The following is a 22,362-nucleotide window of genomic DNA, read 5'->3' on the forward strand; positions in this document are numbered from 1 at the left end:
TCTTCATATTATAAAGGATTTTATTACTATACCATCCATTTAAGGTTTAAATAATTTTAATTAAGTGGAACTGGTTCGAAGTACGATTTTCTTGCAAATGTTTGTGGCGAGTGGTTCTTTTAAGGGATCTCAAGTGTTTTTTATCTTTGCTGGATGGCTTTGGAATTTTTCATGTGAAGATCAAAATCCAAGGGGTTACACTCAAAGAGAAATATTGCTTTCAGGGGCTTCCAGGTAAGGACAACATTTCAATAGTGTGTACTCCCTTAGTTTTATATCAGCTTTCTGAGCAGTTATCTGACTGATTGATTGGTGGCTAATCTATAGTTTTATATCTATATAAAATATTTTATTTTTATTTACATATAAAATATAGTGGTTATTTTTTATAATTAGGTCCATGATCAGTTCAGAGTGTGAGATTGATGATTTTATGATATATGTTTAGGAGACAAATTCTAAATAAACAAATTTGACTCTGCATAATTTACTTTATTTAATGATGACTTAGCGTTTCTTCCTTTTTTTCCTCCCCATGGCTTTGACTTTATTTTAATCCCTATTAGGAATGTCCATTATTTGAGCCTTTTTTAAAAATAAAAAACAGTGGTGCTGGCTTCTAATGATTAGAAGAAAATGTCCAGAAACGGATTCTGTATTTATAAAGCACATATATTTGATTTATAGTCCCACCACGTAATCTGATGATTGATATCCAAAAAGACACCGCTGTGGAAGGTGAGGAGATTGAAGTCAACTGCACTGCCATGGCCAGTAAGCCAGCCACGACTATCAGATGGTTCAAAGGGAACAAGGAGCTAAAAGGTAAGATGCAAATTGTCCTGAGCGGAAGTAGCTAGTTGGCACTCAATTTTAGCAGGAATATGCTGTTGTGGAAGTTAAAGAGAACTAAAACCTGCCCCTGAAACAAAAGTATTCATTTAGATATCATTTGTAATCAATTGCCAAATACTTCCAAACAGGAACATCATCTTATTGTTCTAAAATTCTTAATCTCGTTCTGTGCTTTAAGGGTTCATGATGATATCTGTTACTAGATGTTTACTGAGCTACTCAGAAAAAAACTAACCCTGTAAACTAGAGCTCTTCAGGCCAAGAAGAACTACTGGTGTCCCATGAGCTCAGGCTTGCCGTGTCTGTACCCTCAGTTCTAATTGTTTTTACTCTTTCTTTTGTGGTGGCCCAGGATGTGTCAGCACTCATATTCTCATGTTATAGATTCTTAAAAAATGTTTAACAGTCTTGCAAATGGTGACCCCGAAGTCATTCTAACACGTGTTGTACTATCAGCAATACCGACTTTCTTGTGAGACTTATAATTCATTTGCCCATTTTTGCTCATCAGCCTGTTCTTTCCAAAGTTTCTGATTTTGTGGGGGCAGTGCATCCAGCTCCTTTAACCCCAGATTTGATCCCTTGGTTCTTAAAATACTTCGTGCCATAGCTGGTGCATTGGAGAAAGGACGCAGCCTAGGCCCCTATTTTGACCCTTTTATTTCACTTATCATGAGTCCCTCATGTGCACTGCATTCAGATTCCTTTCTTTTCAAGGCTGCCCTGCAAATATGCTGGACCAGGAACTCAGGGGCCAAACACTCTGGTTATTTGACAATAGTCAGAATAAAATGGGTTCTTTTCATATAACTATGGCTCTAAAGCCAGACAGCCTGGGTTTGAATTCCACCTTAACCATTTACTAACAGTTTGACCTTGTGTATTAGAGGAAATACATGCACCATTTCCTCTAAAATGAGAATAGTAACATTACATACTGTCTTAGTCACCTTGGGCTGCTGAAATAAAGGACCACGAACTGGTGGCTTAAAACAACAGAAATTTATAGTCACACAGTTCTGGAGGCTAAATATCTGAAATCTATGTGTTGTCAGAGCCGTGTGCCCTCTGAAGTTGGTAGGGAAGAATCTGTCCCATGCAACTCTCCTAGCTTCTAGAAAAGGCCTGCTGACGATTTGTGCCATTCACTGCCTCAGCTGTCACATGACATTCTCTCCTTTGTCAATGTCCAAATTTCCCTCTTCTTATAAGCCTGCCAGTCATATTGGATTAAGGCTCACCCTGATTCAGTTTGATCTCATCTTAACTAAAGATCTTATTTACAAATAGGGTCACATTCATGGGGCTTGAACATATCTTTTGGAGAGGAAACTATTCAACCCATAACATATGCCTTATACGATTTGGTGGGGATGAAATTAATGTATATTTGCAAATTTACATAATGCCTGGATCAAGGTAAGTGTTCTGTATGTGCTTGTTAAATAAATAAAGAGTGCCAGGAAGAAAATAGTAAGTCCTTTTAGAAAGAAGATATAAAAATCTCTATCTATAACAGCCCAAATTTCAAAAAGCTTTCTGTGTTTTAAACTATTTCCTAGGTATGGGTTTGGAAAGAAGGAGTTTCTCATTTCCCCTTTTCTTTTCTAAGTGAATTGAGGCATTAAATGTGTGCCTACCATTAAAAGAAAGTTAATGGTGTGCCACGTCCCAGGGAGTGCTGAGTTCAGGAAAAGGACTGTCTTGGCCTATTCATTCCATCCGGAAGCCCCCTCCCTCCTTTTCTGGGTGTTCTTGGAAGTGTCTCCCATCTGGCCTGAAGCCCTATGTCTTACTTTGCTCTAGCCCACTGCCACTGCATTTTTGTGGTCTTCCAAAAGTCTCGGTGCTTAAACATTTCAATTACAATTTCAATTATGTAAATCCATTTAGTTACTTTCCCTCTAAATTGTTGATGCTAGGGGTGGGAAAAAGGGTTGTTTATATCTCTACTACTGATTGAATTACTTGGGGGGTTGGACGATGTCCTAGAATTTTTAAACCACACGTCAGCCCCGTAGTAAATGTTTTAAGTTCAGATGGTTGTAGAAGTGAAAAGCCCTTTTCTTTTCCTCCTCCTGAATGCCTTGCGCAATCAGATGACAAAAATGGTTCAAGGTTCAGCTGACCTTCTTTGTTGGAAGGTTTTAAGGTGGAAGAAACATGCGTAGTATTTTAAATTGAAATAGTATATATTATCAGGGATTGAAATATTAAATACTATCTACAAGGTTGAAAGTACTAAATTAAAGGGAATTATCATTTTATCAATCATATGCTCACCCATGACTCTTATCCCAAATAATTTCCAGCTCACCCATGACTCTTATCCCAAATAATTTCCACCTTATTTGTAAAAACAGCATTGGGGGAAGGGGTGGGATGTAAAAACACAGTGACAGAAATTTACTTAACTGGCTTCTCATTGGATTTGCTGTCCCCCAGGCAAATCGGAGGTGGAAGAGTGGTCGGACATGTACACTGTGACTAGTCAGCTGATGCTGAAAGTACACAAGGAGGATGACGGGGTCCCACTAATCTGTCAGGTGGAGCACCCTGCTGTCACTGGGAACTTGCAGACCCAGCGGTATCTAGAAGTACAGTGTAAGTACCTCAGTATCCTATTCTTAGGGCATACCGCAGCGTAAAAACACTTGAGAAGCTATTTTTAAGATCCATGTGTTTTGTGTAGTATAAGTAGAATTTATATCTTGTTGTATTGGCAGAAAACTCATCAAAGGATTGGGAATCAAATTATTGATTAAACAAGGATATCTTCCTGAAATGCTGCCATATCCCATTGAAACAAGTGTAAAACTCTGAAGTGATTCCATTCTTCTCTATTGCATGCCTTAATTAATTTCTGTGAATATAATCTGTCATTATTTCTATGCCACCTTCAAAATCTAGGTTATTTTCCTCCCTTTTTAAATTTCATCGTAAGTTCTAAATTTTTTTATGAAATGTATTTTACTCCCATTCTTCATCAGCATTTTTATTTTAAATTGCTCGTTCTCTTCCATTTTAAACTTAAATGATAGCGATGAGTTTAAAAGTCAAAATCTTTGGGATCAGAGCCATGATCTTGATGGCTTCATCAATAAAAGCTAGATTCTGGTGAATGAGGTTGCCTCCCACTGTGCCCTATGGATTAAATATGATCTCCTCATCTCCTTCTGGACTCTCCAGCTTGTGAGAAAAAAATCTGTTTTCTGCACAGAACCATCCTTGCGCCAAGATTGTGGCTAAATAGCCAGCTTCTCACTTTTTGTCAAAAGCCTTCTGTAACTTGGCCTCTGAAAAATTTCGAGTGATATTTGAGTATGCACAGTGAAATGTTATAGGAGTTTGGTGAGGATGGCCATGATTGGGTGTCTGGTGAAAAGAAAGCATTACCCTCTGAAAATCTTTGTATTAGTTTCTTAGGACTGCTGTTATAAGTTACCACACACTTGGTGGCTTAAAACAACAGAAATCTATTGTCTGGAAGCCAGAAGTCTGAATCAAGGTGTGGGCAGGGCCATGACTCCCTCTGAAGGCTCTAGGAAGAGTCCGTCCTTGCTTCTGGTGTCTCCAGGCATCCCTTGGCTTGCAGCTACCTAACTGCAGGCTCTGCCTCCATCTTCACATGGCCTTCTCCTCCTTCTTGCATGTCTCTCCTCTTTGTGTCTCTTACAAGGACAATTGTCCTTGGATTTAGGGTTTACCTGGATAATCCAGGATGATCTCATCTCAAGATCCTTAATGTAATTACATCTGCAAAGAAGCTTTTACCAAAAAAGGTCACTTTCAGGGTTTGGGTAGTTAGGACATGGGCGTAGCTTCTGGGAGCCGCTATTCAACCCATTACAATCCTTAGCACATGTTCAGATTGCATGAGCCAAAAAGGACAGGGAAATTTATAAAAAGTTGCTCCTAAGAGACCCTCTCATCTTAACCTTTTCTTACTCTGTGAACATGGCTCAATTTAACATTACATAATGCAGGGTTGTTTTTTTGTGTGGGGGTGGGTTTTGTTTTTTGTTGTTGTTGTTGTTGTTAATTCATTTCATCAACTTCCTTATGTAGCTTCATTATGGGCATCATGCTTATAATTTTCATATCACTTAAAACTGTTGTGGTGTAATGTCCTTATAATGGGAAAACAGAAATGATTAGATATTATCTAAATTGGCAGATAGATTTCTTGTGACTTTGTTAATATGTAATTCATTTAAGCAAACTTAATATCCATTAACTTTCCTTGTAGGGGCCCATTAGCTTTAATAATACATTAGCTCCTTTGTGAGACCTGAGTAGATATTCACCCAGTTCCCACCCCTAAACTCTTGTAATATTTTCCTAGAATATTTTCTAAAAAGAATACAACCCCACCTACCTACAGCTACAAAATTATACCCACTCCAAAATGCAAAATATGTTAAGCACTATACCTTGGAAAACTTGATAATAATCTTTACAAGCCTTGTCTCCCATATTCTGGAGATTCAAGTGAGATTTGTCCTTCCAGAAAATGGAAGACTTGACTCTTGCAAAGAACTGCTAGCATTTAACTGCAGAAGGGTGACTCTAGTGCCTTCCAAAAATGAGGGCACACCTATCGATCACTTTAAACTCTAATATGGCACTTTTTTATGGGACGCTAACTGTTTTTTTATCCAACTGAAGCCACATGATATCCTTGATATTCTGTTTTGTTTTCTTTTAAATAAACTTAAAGAAACAATTGTATTTTGCACTAAAGAAGGTTAAGAATTATAAAGTGTTATCTTAATCTGAATGGCAACTTAAAGTTTGGTTTGAAATCTTAATTAAAACTCTGTGCTCAACAACATCACCAGATAGATAGTACACTACCTGCCTTTCCTGGAGCTCTGCTCAGAGCTTTATGGAGTCAGCCAGGAATTCCTTATGTCGTTTCTTCAGACACAACTGGAATTCTCCGCATCATTTCCTACCAGCTTCATTTCCCTTGAACACCAGCAACTCCACAATGACAAGGGTACTCAGTCATCGGGCCCAACCGCTTACTCAGCCATTGGCCAAGCTTGCTGTTGGCTGGACTCCATTCCCTCCTGTAGGAGTCCTTTCTCTGTACATAGGCAGCACCATATCTTGATGGCCATGAAGAAAGAACAAATACTTGAAGCATAAGGTTCTTAGAATAATTAGTAGCTGATCTACACGGATATTGAATTGTTTTGGATGCTCTGTGAGGAGTAACATCAGACCCACAGTTTTTAATTGGCTCAAACCCTTGAAGTCAGCAGTTCTTAACTTTTTTGGAATCATTGGCCCCTTTAAAAATCCTTTCATAGCTGTGGTCCTGGAAAAGATGAATGCAGTCATATATTTCCCACATGTTGCAATTCCTTGAAGAGTTCATTTATCCCACAGAGTTTTCCTTATTTCAGTTATTTGAGGACCACTTTCACAAGTTTTTCCATTTCCATAGGTCATCTGTATTCTTACCTTATTTAGATTTTTTTGAGTCATTTTATTGTTTTAACTTAAGATCTATGTATTAATATCTATAAAATTATGAGTTTTATTTGTATTTATATTTGAATCTAATACACATTAAAATCTATAACCATTGTTTTTATAATGTCCTTTCCTTTGCCACTTGACAAGATTTCTTATAAAATCAGTGAATTTATCATCAGGAAATTCAAGCTCAACCATGGACTTCAGATTAATAATTGTTCTATTCTGGGTGACTAGAGCACATTGGGGGCAAATCTAACCTGGTATAATTGGTATTAAGTATTTTACTTGGTTTAATATTGGCCCATTACGCTAAATCAAGTTTTATGAAATCCTGTCTCTATCCCGTCTAAGATAATTGGATGCCAAACAGGATATGTAAAGAATTAAATAACAGATAATGTATTTGTGTAAATTATGGTTTTTAGAAGATATTATCTTTTAACAAAGCAAATGAAGTACTGACAGCCTCCATTGCAAGCCAATAAATAGCTTACTTTAACTATGACAGGAGAAAAACAAGGAAGGGGGTATGGAATTAAAGGAAATGTTACACTTCTATCCTGGAAATGGAGTACTACTATATTGCATCAAAGACGGCTTGAGCTACAATTTGGAATTGCTTTTGTTGTGGATTTAAGCCCTAATTAATTGAGCACAGAATTTTGCAGTGTTTGTTTGTTAGGACCCTTATTTGTGGTACCAGGAGAAATTGTTGTGCCCAATTATGTGAAAAATCACCCAGATGTGTGTGCTGTCATACTTTTAATAATCCTTAAGTTTTTAGTGAGTACAGATATTAATTGTGTAGTATGCATTGAAGTGATTAACATCAATGTAATTTATCATCTGGAGATTTCTGAACATAAATAAATGAGTTGTTTTGTTCAGCAAGGTGTTGACCCCTTCAGAATCAGTAAATTAACCCCCCCCACCCCCTTTTATTATGAATATGAAAGGCACCACAATCAGCCAAGTGTTCAGTTATTTGATTTTCTGGGGCATTAGCTGCTCTTGTTGGTGACATTTCCCTGTTGGGTGCTCGTTTGCAAGCTCATTAATAAGGTTTTCTCATAGGAACGTTGCTGGGAATGAAGAACATACAGTAGGGCCCTTAGTTTTCTAGCTTTCATTCTGATACTCAGCAAGGGTACAGCAGCAGCACGCAGTTAAATGTTTAAAACAGAAATAATTATGCTTGCAAGCTGGAATTCAAGGCTCTCTTTCCTTAGATGTTATGCAGAGAACAGTTTTGCTTTTTAATGTTCTGAGATATGTGACCCTAAAATCTTTCAGAGCATTTTTTTTGAATGTCTGTATGCGTGGTATTGCCCAGATTTACAACATGGTTGATTATAGCAGAGTGGCATACAATTGTAGCATGGTTAGTAGAGCTTCAGATCTGAGGAAATGTACTGTTGTCAAATAAAAGCCTGTTTAAACGAGAACTGTCTAAGCGTTAAAAGAAAGAATGTCTAAATAGCATCAAGGTGGCAACACATAGCAACATAAGCTGGGAATTCAAAGGAAAGCTTTGACCCTCAATATGGAATTCAGATTGCTGTGCAAAAGAGGGGGAGAGGGAGGGTTACTCTAGATTAAGGCAAATCTGAAGCTCTTGAATTACTGCTGTGTTTCCTTTGCTGTTACCCATCACAGCTTTGCTCTTTAAAATGTCTTTGCAAAAACCTTCATTTTGTGAGGGTTTTGTGTGTGTGCATATTATTTCAGAAAGTGTTTAGAGGTGAGCCTGAAAGGGAAAAAAAAAACACAAAGACTCTAAGAATGGGTGTTTGTATGTCTTTCCTGCTCTGATTATCATCTGACAGTTAATCACATATACGGGCATCATTTTCAAAATGAGTTTTATTGACTTGATATAGACAGGTAGTTTATAAATCCATATTCCTGTTCATCCACGATCCAGAGAAGGCTAGATTTTCTCTTTTATCACTTCAATTGGGGGGAAATTGAGCATTGAGGAGATGATCAAAACCTGCTCTTTATCTGGGCCAAAATAGGTGTTTCTCTGGAATCGATAGTGTCCTGCAATGAAGGAAGGAGAAAAACCTGGAAATTGGAAAATCTTTCCTGTTTGGAGGGGAGGATAAGGCTGTTTCCTGGAGCAGCTTCTGTATCACATCCTCCCTCCTCCATCAATTTTGTTCCCGGGTTGTGTTCTTCAAAGCATAATAGCCAGTGTTCTAAGATGTGGCCTGTTCTCTCAGATCTCCAGTCCCCTTTAAATAGGATACATTCTTCCTCCTCTCCTTTTAATTTTTAGAGCAATAAATTGAATTTCAGGGAAATTATTTCAGTATTTGTGATTCCTCATGAGAAATAATCAAGGCATATAGACCCCTGATTGAAACAAGTTGTTTAACCTATTGTTTTTTTGTATTAACATAGGATTGTGGCAGTTCCAGATTCCTGATATTATTAATTCTATAAATTGTTACTTTTGCATTCTGCAGTGCCAAAAGGGGAAGGCATTGGAGGACCCAATATACAGAATACGAACAGTGGAATGTTAGGTCAAATACATAGTGAATTAAACTTGAATGACCCATAAGGAAGAAAAAGCTTTTGCCTTCATACATGCCTTCTTAAGGCATATCCTCTAGAAAGAGACCTCCTTACTTCCCATGTCTCACTGTCTGACTTAATGTATTCGTAAAAGTTGTGTCTATTTGGCTGTGTACCTTGAATACTTAGTTAGTGAAACTAGTCTTTTAATGTCTACTCTTCACTTTGAGGTTTTTATCTCAAGGCTGAATTTTGATACAGTGGAAGGTCAAATGGTTGTGAAGCTTGCATCTAAAAGGAAATGGTCAAACAACATCCTGTATGATACTACTTCAGATATACAAGAAATGCTAAATAAATGCATAATGAAATGGAAGTATGTAAATCACAATGTCTGGGAATACTTCATATCCCTGAAACTCAAATTTAAGGGGGCTGAATTAACCATCCAGAAGAAAAACACAATTTTATTTTGTGATTAGGGCTGAAATGGATCCATGGTTTTAATCAGTATCATAGCTTGGGCTAAAAATCCATGCCCTGTTATTTATCCCCTTTCTCATTCATTCATTGATTCATTCAAGAAATATATAGTCAATGCCTGCTGTGTCCCAGACACTGTCCTTGGCACCAGGGATTTAAAAAACAGACAAAACATAAAACCTCTCTTCTTACAAAGATGGCGTTTTTGTGCAAAAAAAAAAAAAAAACTTGCTCTAAGGATTTTTGTGTCCAATGTTTGCTTTCAAATTTTGGAGAATTCTCAGAGATACAGAAGAGTGCTCTGTGAGTGAATGCACACACCTCATTTTAAAAGCATTGGAAAGGTAACTTGATGCCACAACATGACAGAATAAAATATGATTCTGTTGGGTAAACAGTAATTTTAATATCCACAAAACTATTTTCAGGTTGCAACAAGCAGAAATTGCATTCTACTGTGGTCATATGGCACGTGCTCTTTGGTCCCACATCAGTCCCCTCAGATTTAATTCATCCCCCTCATAATAATTCAGCTTTCCTCAAGAAGTACATTTTAAGTGCTACAATTCATACGACATATGTAACAGCAGGAGGTTCCTCACCTTACAAACAAACAAAATAAACGACAGCGAAAATTATTCATGACTGTCTTATGACAACAGAAAGCAAACCTTTTGTAAGGTGTTCTCTTGAACAGCTCTGAGAGCTCTGTGTGACTATTCTCTAGGCAGTCCTAATCACATTGTATTACTAAGCATTGCTCTCCTCCAATCAGAAAGCAGTCCTGGCCCCGCAGCAGCCGAGCCGCCCGCCCTCCTTCTCCCCTCTCTTTCTCCGCCGGCCCGCCGCACGGCGCCCACGCCCCGCAGCAGCCGAGCCGCCCGCCCTCCTTCTCCCCCCTCTTTCTCCGCCGGCCCGCCCTCCTTCTCCCCCCTCTTTCTCCGCCGGCCCGCCGCGCGGCGCCCACACCCCGCAGCAGCCGAGCCGCCCGCCCTCCTTCTCCCCCCTCTTTCTCCGCCGGCCCGCCGCGCGGCGCCCACGCCCCGCAGCAGCCGAGCCGCCCGCCCTCCTTCTCCCCTCTCCTCCCCCTCCTGCTCCGGCTGCTCTCCAACCACCACGGTGCCCTCTTCCCCCGCCTTCACCGTGCTCCTCTGCCACCAGCCTCGACAGCCTTGCTGCCCTCACCTGTCCTCCTCCAGAACAGCTACTGGGGGAGTGGAGATAATACAGAGCAGCTCCCGGAGCCACGAGGGAGATCAAAGGGACAGCGTACCCCATCCTGGAACGGCTGACTATCTGGGAGAACCAGCTCCGGTGAGATCACCAAGGGGCACGGGCTTTCCTGAGTGGGACGGCAAGCGACCGGAGTCCCTCCCTTCCACCTTCCTGGGCCAGCTGGTAGAATTGGACAGGCGGTCCCCTTAGGCCGCGGCGGCTGGTGCCCCCACCACACGAGGCCCCCCGGAACAACTGAGATAGTTGGGTCGGAAATCCCCAGACTGCGGAGAACAGTGACCGGGGGATCCCTTCCAAACACGTGACTCCCCCGTCGGCTGGGAACAGTGCACTCTCCCGGGCTGCGACAGCTGGCGCCCTCCCGCCACGCTTGGTGCCCCGGGCCGACTGGCTAATTTGGCCGGACGCTCTCCTGTGCTGCGACGGCTGGCGACCCTCCCCGCGTTTGGAACCCCAGGCCGGCTGGCATTCTTCCAAGACGCTTCGGTTGCCGAACCTCCCCTACGGCGAGAGTTTTCCAGAGTTGAGGGACCCACAGCAACTTTCGCTGGTGGAACCCACAGACAGGCGTGTGCCACGAGCACCACCTACTGGGCAGGATAGGAAGAACAGAACCCAGAGATTGCACAGAAAAATCTTTCAACCTGTGGGGTCGAACACCCGGGGAAATCTGACTAAATGCCCAGACGCCAGCAGAAGATAACGGATCACACTCAGAAAATTGAACATATGGCCCAGTCAAACGAAGAAACCAATAGTTCAAATGAGATACAGGAGCTGAAACAACTAATGCTGAATATACGAACAGAAATGGAAAACCTCTTCAAAAACGAAATCGATAAATTGAGGGAGGACATGAAGAAGACATGGGCTGAACATAAAGAAGAAATAGAAAAACTGAAAAACCAAATCACAGAACTTATGGAAGTGAAAGATAAAGTAGAAAAGATGGAAAAAACAATGGATACCTACAATGACAGATTTAAAGAAACAGAAGATAGAATTAGTGATTTGGAGGATGAAATATCTGAATTCCAAAAAGAAACAGAAACTATCCGGAAAAGAATGGAAAAATTTGAACAAGGTATCAGGGAACTCAAGGACAATGTGAACCGTACAAATATACGTGTAGTGGGTATCCCAGAAGGAGACGAGAAGGGAAAAGGAGGAGAAAAACTAATGGAAGAAATTATCACTGAAAATTTCCCAACTCTTATGAAAGACCTAAAATTACAGATCCAAGAAGTGCAGCGCACCCCAAAGAGATTAGACACAAATAGGCGTTCCCCAAGACACTTACTAGTTAGAATGTCAGAGGTCAAAGAGAAAGAGAGGATCTTGAAGGCAGCGAGGGAAAAACAATCCGTCACATACAAGGGAAACCCAATAAGACTATGTGTAGATTTCTCAGCAGAAACCATGGAAGCTAGAAGACAGTGGGATGATATATTTAAGTTACTAAAAGAGAAAAACTGCCAGCCAAGACTCCTATATCCAGCAAAATTTTCCTTCAAAAATGAGGGAGAAATTAAAACATTCTCAGACAAAAAGTCACTAAGAGAATTTGTGACCAAGAGACCAGCTCTGCAAGAAATACTAAAGGAAGCACTAGAGTCAGATACAAAAAGACAGAAGAGAGAGACATGGAGAAAAGTGTAGAAAGAAGGAAAGTCAGATATGATATATATAATACAAAAGGCAAAATGGTAGAGGAAAATATTATCCAAACAGTAATAACTCTAAATGTCAATGGACTGAATTCCCCAATTAAAAGACATAGACTGGCAGAATGGATTAAAAAACAGGATCCTTCTATATGCTGTCTACAGGAAACACATCTTAGACCCAAAGATAAATATAGGTTGAAAGTGAAAGGTTGGGAAAAGATATTTCATGCAAACAACAACCAGAAAAGAGCAGGAGTGGCTATACTAATATCCAACAAATTAGACTTCAAATGTAAAACAGTTAAAAGAGACAAAGAAGGACACTATATACTATTAAAAGGAACAATTAAGCAAGAAGACATAACAATCATAAATATTTACGCACCGAACCAGAATGCCCCAAAATACGTGAGGAATACACTGCAAACACTGAAGAGGGAAATAGACACATATACCATAATAGTTGGAGACTTCAATTCACCACTCTCATCAATGGACAGAACATCTACACAGAGGATCAATAAAGAAATAGAGAACCTGAATATTACTATAAATGAACTTGACTTAACAGACATTTATAGGACATTACATCCCACAACAGCAGGATACACCTTTTTTTCAAGTGCTCATGGATCATTCTCAAAGATAGACCATATGCTGGGTCACAAAGCAAGTCTTAACAAATTTAAAAAGATTGAAATCATACACAACACTTTCTCGGATCATAAAGGAATGAAGTTGGAAATCAATAATAGGCGGAGGGCCAGAAAATTCATAAATACATGGAGGCTCAACAACACACTCTTAAACAACAAGTGGGTCAAAGAAGAAATTGCAAGAGAAATTAGTAAATACCTAGAGGCAAATGAAAATGAAGACACAACATATCAAAACTTATGGGACGCAGCAAAGGCAGTGCTAAGAGGGAAATTTATTGCCCTAAATGCCTTTATCAGAAAAGAAGAAAAGGCAAAAATGCAGGAATTAACTGTCCACTTGGAAGAACTGGAGAAAGAACAGCAAACTAATCCCAAAGCAAGCAAAAGGAAAGAAATAACAAAGATTAGAGCAGAAATAAATGAAATTGAAAACATGAAAACAATAGAGAAAATCAATAAGACCAGAAGTTGGTTCTATGAGAAAATCAACAAGATTGATGGGCCCTTAGCAAGATTGACAAAAAGAAGAAGAGAGAGGATGCAAATAAATAAGATTAGAAATGAAAGAGGAGACATAACCACTGACCTCACAGAAATAAAGGAGGTAATAACAGGATACTATGAACAACTTTACGCTAATAAATACAACAATTTAGAAGAAATGGACAGGTTCCTGGAAAGACATGAACAACCAACTTTGACTCAAGAAGAAATAGACGACCTCAACAAACCAATCACAAGTAAAGAAATTGAATCAGTCATTCAAAAGCTCCCTAAAAAGAAAAGTCCAGGACCAGACGGCTTCACATGTGAATTCTATCAAACATTCCAGAAAGAATTAGTACCTACTCTCCTCAAACTCTTCAACATAATCGAAGTGGAGGGAAAACTACCTAATTCATTCTATGAAGCCAACATCACCCTCATACCAAAACCAGGCAAAGATATTACAAAAAAAGAAAACTACAGACCAATCTCTCTAATGAATACAGATGCAAAAATCCTCAATAAAATTCTAGCAAATCGTATCCAACAACACATTAAAAGAATTATACATCATGACCAAGTAGGATTCATCCCAGGTATGCAAGGATGGTTCAACATAAGAAAATCAATTAATGTAATACACCATATCAACAAATCAAAGCAGAAAAATCACATGATCATCTCAATTGATGCAGAGAAGGCATTTGACAAGATTCAACATCCTTTCCTGCTGAAAACACTTCAAAAGATAGGAATACAAGGGAACTTCCTTAAAATGATAGAGGGAATATATGAAAAACCCACAGCTAATATCATCCTCAATGGGGAAAAATTGAAAACTTTCCCCCTAAGATCAGGAACAAGACAAGGATGTCCACTATCACCACTATTATTCAACATTGTGTTGGAAGTTCTAGCCAGAGCAATTAGGCAAGAAAAAGAAATACAAGGCATCAAAATTGGAAAGGAAGAAGTAAAACTATCACTGTTTGCAGACGATATGATACTATATGTAGAAAACCCAGAAAAATCCACAACAAAATTACTAGAGCTAATAAATGAGTACAGCAAAGTAGCAGGCTACAAGATCAACATTCAAAAATCTGTAGCTTTTCTATACACTAGTAATGAACAAGCTGAGGCGGAAATCAAGAAACGAATCCCATTTACAATCGCAACTAAAAGAATAAAATACCTAGGAATAAATTTAACCAAAGAGACAAAAAACCTATATAAAGAAAACTACAAAAAACTGTTAAAAGAAATCACAGAAGACCTAAATAGATGGAAGGGCATACCGTGTTCATGAATTGGAAGACTAAATATAGTTAAGATGTCAGTCCTACCTAAATTGATTTACAGATTCAATGCAATACCAATCAAAATCCAACAACTTATTTTTCAGAAATAGAAAAACCAATAAGCAAATTTATCTGGAAGGGCAGGGTACCCCGAATTGCTAAAAACATCTTGAGGAAAAAAAACGAAGCTGGAGGTCTCGCGCTGCCTGACTTTAAGGCATATTATGAAGCCACAGTGGTCAAAACAGCATGGTATTGGCATAAAGATAGATATATCGACCAATGGAATCGAATAGAGTGCTCAGATATAGACCCTCTCATCTATGGACATTTGATCTTTGATAAGGCAGTCGAGCCAACTCACCTGGGACAGAACAGTCTCTTCAATAAATGGTGCGTAGAGAACTGGATATCCATATGCAAAAGAATGAAAGAAGACCCGTATCTCACACCCTATACAAAAGTTAACTCAAAATGGATCAAAGATCTAAACATTAGGTCTAAGACCATAAAACAGTTAGAGGAAAATGTTGGGAGATATCTTATGGATCTTACAACTGGAGGTGGTTTTATGGACCTTAAACCTAAAGCAAGAACACTGAAGAAGGAAATAAATAAATGGGAGCTCCTCAAAATTAAACACTTTTGTGCATCAGAGAACTTCATCAAGAAAGTAGAAAGACAGCCTACACAATGGGAGACAATATTTGGAAACGACATATCAGATAAAGGTCTAGTATCCAGAATTTATAAAGAGATTATTCAACTCAACAACAAAAAGACAGCCAACCCAATTACAAAATGGGAAAAAGACTTAAACAGACACCTACCAGAAGAAGAAATACGGATGGCCAAGAGGCACATGAAGAGATGCTCAATGTCCCTGGCCATTAGAGAAATGCAAATCAAAACCACAATGAGATATCATCTCACACCCACCAGAATGGCCATTATCAACAAAACAGAAAATGACAAGTGCTGGAGAGGATGCGGAGAAAGAGGCACACTTATCCACTGTTGGTGGGAATGTCAAAGGGTGCAACCACTGTGGAAGGCAGTTTGGCGGTTCCTCAAAAAGCTGAATATAGAATTGCCATACGACCCAGCAATACCATTGCTGGGTATCTACTCAAAGGACTTAAGGGCAAAGACACAAACGGACATTTGCACACCAATGTTTATAGCAGCGTTATTTACAATTGCAAAGAGATGGAAACAGCCAAAATCTCCATCAACAGAAGAGTGGCTAAACAAACTGTGGTATATACATACGATGGAATATTATGCAGCTCTAAGACAAGATAAACTTATGAACCATGTAATAACATGGATGGACCTAGAGAATATTATGCTGAGTGAATCCAGCCAAAAACTAAAGGACAAATACTGTATGGTCCCACTGATGTGAACAGACATTCGAGAATAAACTTGAAATATGTCATTGGTAACAGAGTTCAGCAGGAGTTAGAAACAGGGTAAGACAATGGGTAATTGAAGCTGAAGGGATACAGACTGTGCAACAGGACTAGATACAAAAACTCAAAAATGGACAGCACAATAATACCTAATTGTAAAGTAATCATGTTAAAATACTGAATGAAGCTGTATCTGAGCTATAGGGTTTTTTTTGTTTTTGTTTGCTTGTTGGTTTGTTTGTTGTTGTTGTTTTTTACTATTACTACTACTTTTATTTCTTTTCTTTATATTAACATTTTATATCTCTTTCTGTTGTGTTGCTAGTTCCTCTAAACCGAAGCAAATGTACTAAGAAACAATGATCATGCATCTATGTGATGATGTTAAGAATTACTGAGTGCATATGTAGAATGGTATGATTTCTAAATGTTGTGTTAATTTCTTTGTTTTTTTTCTTTCCGTTAATAAAAAAAAAAAAAAAAGAAAGCAGTCCTCTCCCAGTAATTTACAGTCCTCTCCCAGTAATTTAGACAGTCGTCTTATAGGGGTTGATTTCTGTTTTCAGCTCAAGCAGCCCCTAGTACTCACCAACTCTCAGGTTAACCTTTGCATTGACGTTCTATACCAAACCATAATAATCCTCCATGATTGACAAAGACTCTCTATCACTGCTTCCTTAGTTGAATGTAAAGTATTAACCCAAACTCTCTCCCCACAACCACCATTTTTTCATCACCTGTGTCCATGCTGCCTTCCGTTCTTCCTGGTAGGATCTGACACAGTTGACACTTGGTCCACAGGCATCAGATCCCACTCTAATGGGTGTTTCAAAATATTGGCTGAAATCTAAGGAAGGAACATGAAGAGTCTGTCTCAAATGCACTCAAGTTCTTGGACCTGCTTGCAGCCAGCACAGCCTGGAACATTCAGTGCCGAGATTCCCTGATTTAGAAATTCTCATTAAGAGAGGGAAGGTGGCGGCAGCCCCCAGGGAATAAGATCTCTAGTGCCTTCCCTCCTGCATCAGCTCTACTCTTCTCTGGTGAGTGAAAAGGGTAGCATCCCAGTCAGAAAGAAACTGTAGCCTGCAAAGTACCTGTTTTAAATTTTTTAAAAAACCTTAGAGACATGGTACTTTAGTATTGTGGTCTAGAAAGAAGGAGACTATGACTTTTCATTTACATAGGGAATTGAAATACAGGTTACAGAGTCTTGAGTTTCATCTTCTGAAAAGCTGATAGAATGTGGTGCAAGGTCAGAGTGGCATGAAATCAATTGTAATCTGCCAGCAAGCCATTCTAACCACTTTAAGAGTTTCCTTTTATATATATATTTTTTTCCCTTTATGTAGAGAGCAAAGTACATTTAAAGAAAGTCTCATCAAATCAGAATGTCTTTCTAATATATATATTTTTAATTGGTTGTTAACTGTAGTGTGACCTAAAGCCTCCTAGTATTTAACCCTCTGTGCAACTTTGACTAATAACAAATTTTATCTGCTGTAGAAGTCTTGCTAAATGTATTTTATGGGTTTGGAGAAAAATGACAGTGTATTATGAAAACCTCAGATCCCACGACCTAATTGATTGGCTCTTGGTGATGCCATCTCTATAATAGTAATGTTCCATAAGTGCACAGACTTAACTATTTTTCTTATTCTTATATAGCAGTTCCATTTTATAATGACATCAAGCCATTCTAAGCGATACATTTTTGGACAGTTATTGCACTTGGGTGGAAAGTGTCATCTGGCTTTTAGCCTTCTGTCTTACAACACCAACCAAGGCTTAAAATGATCACTCAGAAAATGTACTAGGCCTTACCTCATTACTTAAAAATAAATCTTGGAACCTGGTTCTGTTTCAAAAAAGATTTGGGTGCGTTATAGCATTTGATTTATGGACATAATTAAAATATAAATGATGAGCTCTGGGCTATTCAGTCAGCCATCTGGATTGTTCAGTATTTTGACATACCCATATTGTAGCCAGGCTCTTCCTGGGAAAATGTAATGCCCCTGAGTTCTGGAGGTGCCAGTGGAATTCCAGGGTTTCTCTTTCACCTGTTGAGAATACTTAAATTCCTTGGCCTCTTTTAGGGCCAAGGAAGGGGAACAGAATTTGTTTTTAAGTTTCCCTCTCCCCAGGATGGGTCTTGGCACATAGACCTCCTGTTTGGTTCCTAGGCTGGCCATGAACATAGCTCAGTGGCCCACAGACCAACAATATAGGCATGTATAAATGGAGGGGAACATTTTCCTGTAAAATACAAGCAAGATTAATATCTACCTTTGCAGCCAGCTATTAAAGTAACTGTGGCAGCTGTAACCATAAGTTGGTAGATGTTTCTCCAGAAACCTGAAGAATAAATTGGGCAAATCAGTTTCCAAATTGAAGGTGTATTTTCTGTGGCTAAGTGTATGATTTTTACATAAATTCCAGGTATAGGAAGCCTTTGCTTGTTCTTACGAATTTATATAACTGACAACTGGTAAACTGCTCATTAGGAACATAAAAAGGCATTTACCTAACAAACTTTGTGGTGCTGAAGAGGCACAGTGGATTCGATTTTTAACCCTCTTTATTATTAATGGAAGTTGAGCATGTAAAACCCTTAATGCACTATGCTGAAAAATATACCCACTGTTTGCTTATAAAGTATATGAAGGGAAAAAAATCACAAACTTTCTACATAGGCAAACAAGCATTCAGCTTCTCCTTAATTAATGGGCCAAAATCAGCAATGCATGGAAAATGTAGTTCTTCCATGGATCAGAAATTAACCTATAAGCAAATGTTAGATTTTAGCCCAAATTTTGGGCTTTAAATTTAGCCTCATCCAGAACAGTTCATGAGTAAGAGAGGCCTGCCAGGAACCTAACCAGGGACTCCATTGCTGTTTGTGAGCACAAACTATTAGGTGGTAGGTCTTTTGTTATATGTATCCATGCTGTAACCTTCTCCCTTTAAGTTTTTTGTGTCTTTTTTTTTTTAATTTCACCAACTAGCTTTATATGCGTTAACACCACCGTAATTAACAGGCCTCATATGTCACCCAGTGGTTGGATTTAGACTAGGATGTGGTCTCTAGCTGTAAGGGGAGGGGGGGAGTGGGGGCGGCTACCCAGAAGCTCTTGTTTCAGCCTGGCAGCCAGTGCTAGTTCAAGGTCATCATGTTTACCCTTTATGAGGTTTTCTGCCCTTCTTTAACCTTCCCAACCCATTTATCAGTATCTGAAAACCTCAATGCCATTTTGCTTTCAACCATTTCCTTTGCCAACAAGTCCAAGAATAAAACTGTGTTACGTGGAAGGGTCAGCTGGAGCTTTCAGGCTTGTTAACTTTATAGTCTCTGGCAAATGACTTGGTTTCTCAGAAAGAATTACCTCCTCACAGTGGTCTATGCACGCTGGGGTACAGGAGGCTCTCTTAAAGGGTTTTGAATGCCACACCAGGGTTGTGAAAGGAAGAAAGATCTCTGGCAGGAACAAAGCTATAAAAATGTACCTGAAAAGCAGCCGTCCCTAAGGAGGACTTCCTCATGCAGCTTATATAGCTGTGTACAGGTCGAGATTGGTTGCACGCTGCCATATTTCTGCCTTCTCCCTTATTCCATAGGATGAATGTTAATGAGCTAAACACTGCTTGTAAAAGGCCAAGGGGCTGTTGTTTAGGTGGTGTGATTGTCTGAGAAAGTAAAGCTATGGAAATTGTTCTGACCTTTCAGCCAACTGATGTCTTGCCCTCTCGCATGTATTACTCCTGAGTACATTTCCAAAAATACACACTTAGAGAGCCACAGAATTAAATGAGAAAACTGATTTAGGGATTAATAGCTTGTTAGTTCAGCATAGAAAAAAAATCTCCCTATTCCATTTGGGTTTTGTTTGTAAATGCATTTGTGTGTGTATCTTTGTTAATTCCAACTTCTTCAGCACCTTCTCTCCTTACTCCCCCAACCCCACATTATTCACCTCTCATTCTTTTACCCCCACAAACTCACCCATGCCATTTTAAGAAGCTAGTGGAAATAAAAATACGTACATCATTTATCTAAGTACCTCACTATGTTGGGAAACTATACCTGACTTGAATTATGGATTGCCAGCTACTAGGAAATGCAGTTTTGAATCAGAAATCCCTCCCAACATACATTCATGAAGCTGATTTTCATCGGAGCATCTCTATGACCTTGAGCAGGGGCTGCTTATTCTCTGAGTGCCAGTGTTCGCATCTCTAAAACTGGACTTATGTGATCACCGGTAATGGTTCCTATAATGGTAGGCTCGCAGTAAATGTCAATGTGCTGCCTTCTTCTAGGTCTGCCTCTCAGTTCTTTATTCTTAAAGCCATTTGAATGGAAGCAGAAGTTTTGCCTTTCCCTTTTGAAAACAAGAACACAGAAGAGGCAAACTTATTAATATGCAGTGTCACAGCATATTGTCACATAGTAATATATGATATATGATAAAATGTATCAATTCTGAGCACCACAAATATCTGTGGCTTCACCTCAGCATGAAGGCAAATGAGTTTCCTTTAGCTTGAGTGAGTTTGGAGATAAACTTCAATGTAACAAAATGTATTTCACAGGAAATGTTTGATGTGACGCAGTTGGCTTATGAATCTCTTATCTGTTCGCGGTTCATTCCTTAGAGTTATTAGTCAATTTAATTTGAGTAAATGCCAGGATTACCAACTAATTAGAGGGATGTTACTGAAGGATGAGAATGGGGAGAAGAGAATAAGTACTGGTAGTGTGGGGTTTGCGGCAGCATGCAAGTCTGATTTGCCTGTTATCATTTGCTAAACATTATACTTTATGTTGTTGTCACACAGATAAGCCTCAAGTGCATATTCAGATGACTTATCCTCTGCAAGGCCTAACCCGAGAAGGGGACGCGCTTGAGTTAACATGTGAAGCCATCGGGAAGCCCCAGTAAGTTCTGAAGGCCAAGGTTGGCAGAGGGTCATGAGCAGTAAATGTCACGACACAGACATATATTCACAACTCGTTGGCCATCACCTCCTGCTGGAAAGCGTGGACAATTTTTCAGGAAATACAGAGTATTCAATGAAAAGGGAAATAAATATCTCTATTTCTTAATGACTTGGACTGGGGAAGGAATTAAATGCCAGCTAAAATTGAAATCTCAGCTAATTCCATTTATTATCATCGATGTAATGGTCAGAACTATGTTCCCTTACATATAAAAAAAATAATCCTAATGAATTTTTAGTGTGCTCACAAGCACACCTACCAAAAGGTGTACCTACTACTTTCTGCGTTGATGCCCAAGCTGTCAGAAAGGTGGTTCTCAGACTTAAACTGCTATGTTTAGGGCCAGCTGTAGGCAAATGAATTTACCCTATCTTTAATTTTGCGTCTCCTTCTCTCAAAGAAAAATCTCACACTGGACTTCTAGAAATATTTTTGTTAGTAAGTCATGATTCAGGAACTATTCTCAAGGAGGTTAGAAGCCATTACATAACAGAAAAGAAGAACCGACTATCACTCTAATTTTATTGCAAAGTATAAGAAGCTATTTCACTTGACCCTGTTAAGTGATCTCTGGTGATTTAGAGGAACTATACATATCACTTAGCACAGCAAAAAAACAAACAAATTTGGTGGTTTTAAATAGTTTTCAGTTGAGTTAGGGGGAATCTTTCTTTTGTATTTCTAGCAGAGTGAAAGTTGTTTTTAACTTTTCCTATGGGAAAAAAATCCATGGAATCATGAGACAGAAGAACAGGTCAATTTGGGGCTTAACAGACCTCACACTTTTAGTGGTACCCAACAAAAAAACAGTGTTGAGCACCCCCTGCTGTCCCTGTGGTATGACTTTTTTTTTCTCAGAGCTTTGCGAACTAACATCATTATCACAGTTTTCAGATAAGAAATTTAGCATCTTAACAAAGCTTCCCCAAAATCTTTGGAAAGAGATCTTCCCATGATGGTTCAAGAAGGATCTGTGATAAGAGACCAGTGAGCCAAAGGGAAGCCTGGCTGCTCTCGGGTCTCTTCTCCCACCCACCCCTCCTGATTTTTTGAGCTTACCACTCTGTGGGCTGGACTGTGTTTCTCTCTGTACTAACCGTTTGCAGTTTACAGACGCCCTTTAGGAGGTGGGGAGTTGTCTTGCATTTGTTTTGCTTTTTCTGTGGCGTTTCAGGGTTATTTGGTTTTGAAAACTTCAAGCCTCAGCCAAGTGGCCTTTTTCTCTTTTGAGCACTGCAAAAAACT

At 39.1% G+C, this 22,362-nt stretch overlaps 1 protein-coding gene across 9 annotated transcripts in view; it reads left to right on the top strand.

The window, feature by feature from the left end:
* Nucleotides 1–22,362, top strand: part of CADM1 (cell adhesion molecule 1) — a 360,723-nt gene that overhangs the window by 300,253 nt on the left and 38,108 nt on the right. For all 9 annotated transcript variants that reach the window (XM_077112838.1, XM_077112841.1, XM_077112840.1 and 6 more), the window contains 3 exons: nucleotides 688–825; nucleotides 3,301–3,459; nucleotides 20,955–21,054. In XM_077112838.1, coding sequence (XP_076968953.1) covers nucleotides 688–825; nucleotides 3,301–3,459; nucleotides 20,955–21,054 — 397 coding nt within the window. The remainder of the gene's footprint in view (nucleotides 1–687; nucleotides 826–3,300; nucleotides 3,460–20,954; nucleotides 21,055–22,362) is intronic.

Source organism: Tamandua tetradactyla, chromosome 8 (genome assembly GCF_023851605.1).
Source record: "Tamandua tetradactyla isolate mTamTet1 chromosome 8, mTamTet1.pri, whole genome shotgun sequence".
Classification (NCBI taxonomy): domain Eukaryota; kingdom Metazoa; phylum Chordata; class Mammalia; order Pilosa; family Myrmecophagidae; genus Tamandua; species Tamandua tetradactyla.